This window comes from Poecilia latipinna, unplaced genomic scaffold, assembly GCF_001443285.1.
Source record: "Poecilia latipinna isolate Pla-1442-1.1 unplaced genomic scaffold, P_latipinna-1.0 Scaffold468, whole genome shotgun sequence".
Taxonomy (NCBI): Eukaryota; Metazoa; Chordata; class Actinopteri; order Cyprinodontiformes; family Poeciliidae; genus Poecilia; species Poecilia latipinna.
In genome coordinates this window covers 221,653-228,261 of record NW_015113084.1, presented here as the reverse complement: position 1 = coordinate 228,261, position 6,609 = coordinate 221,653, and the positions used below count along the sequence as shown (strand labels likewise).

At 39.4% G+C, this 6,609-nt stretch overlaps 1 protein-coding gene across 1 annotated transcript; it reads right to left on the bottom strand.

The window, feature by feature from the left end:
- Positions 1-819: 819 nt before the first annotated feature.
- On the bottom strand, positions 820-6,023 carry jkamp (jnk1/mapk8 associated membrane protein). Its single transcript, XM_015039362.1, has 7 exons — positions 5,869-6,023; positions 4,636-4,715; positions 3,865-4,019; positions 2,949-3,155; positions 2,427-2,608; positions 2,273-2,349; positions 820-1,288 (listed from the first exon to the last, which is right to left on the bottom strand). The coding sequence occupies exons 1-7, from the start codon at positions 5,876-5,878 to the stop codon at positions 1,070-1,072; spliced, it is 930 nt and encodes a 309-aa protein (XP_014894848.1). The 5' UTR covers positions 5,879-6,023; the 3' UTR covers positions 820-1,069.
- Between the last annotated feature and the right edge of the window lie 586 nt (positions 6,024-6,609).

Below are 6,609 nucleotides of genomic sequence, written 5' to 3'. Positions count from 1 at the left end.
GGAGCTTGCACTTTTTCATCAATATTAAAGAATTTTTTTTACTTAAAATACGCTCCTATATCGTTCTGAAAAGCTACTTGTAATTTAACTTTTTTAAATTTTACCCTCATTAAAAATAAAAAAGTTTAATAGACAAAATTGTATCATTCTTGAACTGCAGTTGACGGCCACAAAACAATCAATACTTTGGATACCCTTGCTCTATTATGACGGATGTGTTAAGTGATTTTGGTGGAATATCACATAGTGGAATATCAGTCTGTAGATCATTAATCTACTGCAGGTTGGTTTAACAATTTCAAATAGATTATATTAAAACTTGGGAAAACCTCAAGCGCTTCGGAGTTGGGCTAGGCTAACGGCCGCGCTCACTAATCGCTATAACGTCAAAACTATCGGTGGCCAAAGTTTCCAATGAACCATATAAAGTTGCTAGATTAGTCGCTAGTCACTTGTTTGAAAGAAAATATGCTGGCGAGGACAGAAAAGTCGCTAAATTCAACGACATTGATGCTAAGTTAGCAACAATGTTGCACCTTGAAGCTGATAGTCTATGGCTGATACCGTCTTCTGCTTCACTTTACGGCAGCTATTCACTGCTGCAAAGTGCCGCGCATGTGCTATTTCGATAAAGTCTGGCTATGTACCACTACATAACGGTAGATACGATTATTTCTATTTGGGTATAAACATACATATATATTCTACACGGGATCGGGGTGTATCTCCCGATTCCAATGAGTCTGAAATCGTCTGATTGGGCCCGATTTCCGATCACGTGATTGGATCAGAACATCCAAAATCAAAACTGCAATAGAGTTGTTTTTGTGAAACGTTTAATTATAACCAGCAAACATAAATACACTGATATTTACAAATAAACATATTTACAGAAACAGGGAACTTTAGAGAAGAGCAGCAGAACTCGGAGGAACATCAATGAAACTTATGAACATTTAATCCCAACAAGAATAAGAAGTCAATATTTACAGATTTATGTGAGCAGCATTTACACTAACACAGAGTTTAAACGAGCAGCGAGGATGGAAATCAGTCCTGAAGGTGGCGCTCAGTGCCTGCTGCCACCCTCGGAGAGGATGCGGGTGGGCTCTGTGAACTTGGCCGTAGCGATGTAGAACAACGTGGGTCCTGGAACCAGAGCGAGCAGCGGCAGCGACAGCTCCAGCTTATCCAGGAGGCAGATGGAGATGATCCCGTAACCGTGGAGCAGCCAGTGGCTGAACAGAACCACCAGGCGCTTCTTCTTGGAGATAAGAGACTGGAGGGACTGCAGAGAAAACACAACTATTATTTCCATCTAAAGATGTTTTTGATGCTGCTGATCCATTTGAAATTAATAAAAGAATCAGATTTTCTCATGCCAGATCTGATTTAATTGCTTTCTATTACAAAAAAAAGAGAAAAGAAAATACAAATGTCATAAAATATTTTCTAAGTGTTTTTATTTCAAGCATCTGATGCTGCTGTGAACTGTACAATTGAGTATCAGGGCCAGACTGCAAGAATGTTTACGTATTTACGAGAATATAGTCATAATATCAGCTGAATTAAGATGCGATTTTACCAGAACATCTTAAAATTATGAAGGGAAAAAAGTTGTTTTAATGAGTGCAGATAGTTATCAAGATCTTATGTGATACCATAGTCATTTCAAAGCCTTGCCATATTGACAATAATTTGATGCTGATGTGTTTAAATATTAAGTGTTTAATTATCTGTAAGAATGACACCAAAGTATAATTTCAAAATGTTTCTTATTTAAATGTTTTATTTTTTGTGTTGGGGTTTTCATAATTCTCTTAATATGATGAATGTATTTTGCTAATATTGACATTATTTTGACTATTTACATATTGTATCACCATGGCTGTGTTCTTGTAATATTATGATTTTATTCTCGTAATGAAAGAAAAACTTAACCTGGCCCTTATATTTATTCAGTCCAAATAAATACAAGAAGTAAAATATGCTTGTCGAACAAAATAGCGGCCATATTGATAGAAAAATAGCAAAATGAAGTTACAATAATAAAGTAATAAAATTATGAGAAGAAAGTTGTACGTGCATAAAGTCATAATAATATCAGTGTAAGGTCATAATAGTTTCAGAATTAAGTTATAACATCCTGATTTTAGCTTTTACTCTCATAATTTTATTTATTTTTCATTGTCTTAGTGTGACTCCAGTACTTTATTGTAAAAAAAAAAATCGATTTATTGCCCAGCCCTAACCTCTACAGGTGAGACCTTACCTGAATCTCAGAAGCAGACATGTAAACAGCCAGTGTGACCAGAGACAGGACCAGTATGATGTAGGGAAAGGCGTAATCTGCAACACACAGGAAACTCGTTAAACCCTCAGATCCTGCTAACATTGTTGTTGTTGTGTAACAGTAAAACACTCACACAGCAGACCGCCACCGACCGCCTGCAGCACCGTGACGATGGGGAAGAAGTAGAGAGCGGCGTAGATGCTGCGGAAGCGGTCCGTCTTCCCAAGGCCACACGCGATCTTCTTCACCAGCAGGGGGCGCAGCAGCATCATCATGACCAGGCAGAAGGCGTAGTAGATTAGCACTATGGTGTAGCTGAACAACAACAGCAACACAAACGGATTTAAAGACTTAGAATCAGATGATCAATTCAATGTTTTAATAGGACGGATTTTTAAAATCAAACCAACTTTGCATTAAAACAGAAGAAGAAAAGGACCAAGACCTAATCCCTGAGGAACGCCTCAAGTGTGGTGAGCTGCTAGGGTTTAGAGTAGGCCTGTCCAAACCTTTTCTCACATTGGACAAAAACCTTCAAATCTCTGACACTCTAACTCTGACCCTGGGTGATCACATGTTTGAGAAAACTGGAAGCTGAATATGAATTAATCTGCCTTTTCTAACCAGCAGTGTGTTTTCGTGTGTGTGTTCTCACAGTGGGTAGACGGCCTCCTGTGTGCAGTGTAACGTGTTGACGTAGTCCGGGCTCGGGTTGTACAGCATAGTGTACCAGTCGGACAGCATCTGGACCCGACAGGACCGGATGCTGAGTTTTCCCACAGGTTCGGTGAGCAGCAGAGTGACCACAGCCGACACGCTGCACTCCAACATGGCGGTGACATGCTGCAGCAGAGCGCTGGAGCTGCAAACACACCAGAAAGACCAGAAAGAGAATCCATTTTAGGATATTTTCTTACTGCATCATCAGTCTGCAGGTATTATCCACATCACTAGTTTGGTTCAACAAGACACAAAAAATGAAACCTGATCTGGAATAATCAGTGCAACTCTCCCAAATGTGTCCTATTTTGTTTAGACCAGTTTCCAATAAAACTGTTATAAACAGTTTTACTAGGGTTACACCTGATTCACATTAGGTGTAACTATAGATTGTACAAGGTTTACACCAGTTTATGCAAGGTTTATTCCAATTTACACCAGGTTTACACCAGTTTTCCCTAGGGTTACACTTGTTTACACCAGATTCACATCAGTCCAAATCTCATTTAGACTTGTCCACGTCTGTCTACGCTTGCGGGCCTGTCAACCTCATTTTCATTTTGGGAAACGTAATAAGATCATGAATGTTCTCACGTGCTGTTTGTGCCAGAATGTATTGATAAAACCTATCAAGATGCTGTTAAAATCTCAATGATAAACTGTCTCTGTATTTGATAAATACTACTCAGAATTAAATAATACTGAACATCATTTCATATTGATCAGTCCCGAAATTCAGATTTTCCAAAAATGAAATCTTCAAAAGACAAAAATTAATTTAATCGATAAAATCAATTCATTACTCTGCCCTAACTCTGCATGTTTTGAGTTTGTTTTCAGTCCAGTCTCACCTCTTCTTCCCAGAATACCACTCGACGAAGAACCAGTGCAACACCAGCGGCAGCATGGCCATGAAGCCCAGGTAGAGCCAGTCGTAGAGCTCAGGACACTCTGTGCAGCGCTGGCAGACCTTCTCAATGTTGGCCCGCTCTCCTCGAGGACAAACCTTCCGACAGAGATGATCAGACTTTTAGAAAAAAGCTGTTTATACCTGATGAAACTAGAGAAAGATCAGAAAATATAATAATTTGTTTAATCTGTAGGTTTTCCTGCAACCATTTTATTGGTTTTAATAAATAGTTTCTTGTTAGGAATTAACTCGGCTAGATCGAGGAGATTAGGGTAAAGCAGGCGTTCAAACTCAAACTCCTACTGGTTTTCCTTTAGGAAGCAGGTCTGTTGACGTTTAGGGTTTTCAATAAAATGAGCTGCCGGGTTTGGACCTTCAGAGACAACAATGGAACTGCTGAGAATGCAGCTCTAATTCGAGTGTAATGAGGCATCACCACAGGCAGCAAAAACAATTCCCACTCTGTCTGTCTGTCGGGAGTTATAGCCACATTACCGCGTTTCCCAACAGCACTAATGGGTAAACATTCACACAAGCAGATCTGATCTGCATGGGAAAAACATAAAAATAAAACACAAAACAAAACAAAAGTTTTGGAAAACAATAGTGATTATTTTGTTTGTTTGTTAGTGAGGAAGAACAGACTGTCCCAGTCTCAGAGGTCCAGACCCAGTTCAGACTGGAAACATGAAAACTGGTGTTTGGTACTCACTCCACACTCTCCCTCCACCGTCCCGTTCACCATGATCCGACCGCAGTACAGACCGGGGCATGTGGAGCTCATAGCCACACCTGGAACACAAACAAGCACAGATAAACATGCTCTGGCCCCCAAATGAAGCTGGCTAGACTCTGTCTTTTATTTTTAAGATTTCAGCTCATTGTCTCCCCCTACTGTCCAAAATGTGCTGCTGCTTGTCTTGTTTTCTGAGGAAAACTTCCTAAGGATCTTAAGAGATTTCACGATTTCTGCTTACAGTCAGACGCAAAAAGTTTCCCCCTGATTTAATTAAGCAAAGAAGTACAATCCTCCTACTGAATAAGTTAGGCATGGGTGATTTCTTCTCAGGGGACAAGTTACTCAACCCCAACTGATGCAAAAGAGTAGCTTTTCATTTTAATATGATAAATTAATTTTCATATGATAAATTAAATTTAAGCTAAATTAAATTTAGCTAACTAATTTCCATTTGCATGATTTATCGTTGTTCTCGTCTCTCTCTTTTTTTTTTAAACCAAAACCTGGATGACAAAAGTTTTCACTGTCAGCTCAACTAGCTCATTTTTGAAGGTCAATTTTGTACAGGGACAAAATTAATTTTATTTGTTGTTTCTTTTGTTTTCTTTATGTATTTTGGATATTAAAAATGTTTTCCAGATTATATCATATTATTATTATGTCATTTTTATAATATTACTTGAAAATGGTCTCAAAATAACAATATTATCATACTTAATAATATATATCAGGACTATTTTTATTCAATAAATAAAATAATATTTAGGCACAAATCTGCTTTCCTGAAGGCTCTGTTATGTGTCTCTCCACCCTCGTTATGGTGGGCCATATTTGGCCCCCGGGCCTTGAGTTTTGCTCTACAAAGTTTTGTGCTTTATAAATAAAGTTGACTTGGATTCTTCTAAAATGCATCACTGCTCTGCAGTGCGTGACGTCACTGAAGTTCATATTTTATCAGTCCTGCGGTTCCTGATCTGGAGAAATTAAAATGTCTTTCTTTCTTTTTAAATTTAGACCCAAACAGATACGAAGCAGAAAGTCCAGAACTACATAACCAGGGTCCATTTATTCGAATGGCAAACACTGGTTCTGGTTAGCAGGTTTGGATGATGCTAACTGAATTATGATCCTTAAACGGTCCAAACAGTAGAACTAGGAGCTCCGGTTCAGTCACTACTGATCAGAGGAAATGAAACTCAAACTCACCTGAACTCATCGCGCAAACAAGAATCCAACAGGAATTAATAAAAGGGAATAATCCAGGCGAATGTGGTTCTGTTGATACACTTCGACCTGCTTCCGCCTGCTACTGTTTCCAGCTGACTTGAAGGAGCAGTAGCGCCCCCGCCTGGACCGGAGTAACATCGCCTTCTCTCCATTTCCAAAAATCCAGTTTGGATTAACTTAGTTTATCAGTATAAATCTACAAAACCTGAAACTAAAATCGAGATGCTGAAAATGTACAGTTTTTTGTTATAACAAGTAAGGTCTTTAGGTAAAGCATGTTCTTTGTTGTGACACTGAAAAGATGTCAGCACCTTCAGTTCCTCAAAAACGGAATAAATAAAATAAATAATATTAAGTCCATCCATTCATTTTCTGTATACCCTTGTGCCTTAGTGAAGTCGGGAGGGTTGCTGGTGCCTATCTCCAGCTAACGTTTCGGCCGAGAGGCGGTTTACACTCTGGACAAGTCACCTGTCTGTCGCAGGGCAACACAGAGGACACACAGGACAAACAACCATGCACACAAACAGAGACCTAGGGAGAATTTGGAGAGGCCAATTAACCTGACAGTCATATTTTTGGACTGTGGGAGGAAGCCGGAGTACCCGGAGAGAACCCACGCATGCACAGGGAGAACATACAAACTCCATGCAGAAAGACCCCTGACCGGGAATCAAACCTAGAACCTTCTTGCTGCAAGGCAACTGCGCCACTGTGCAG

Excerpts from the sequence above, each read along its gene's own strand:
- jkamp (XM_015039362.1), bottom strand. Across the intron at positions 4,020-4,635 it reads CGGTGGAGGGAGAGTGTGGA|GTTTGTCCTCGAGGAGAGCG; the intron begins GTGAGTACCAAA and ends CTCTGTCGGAAG. Across the intron at positions 1,289-2,272 it reads TGTCTGCTTCTGAGATTCAG|TCCCTCCAGTCTCTTATCTC; the intron begins GTAAGGTCTCAC and ends TTTTCTCTGCAG.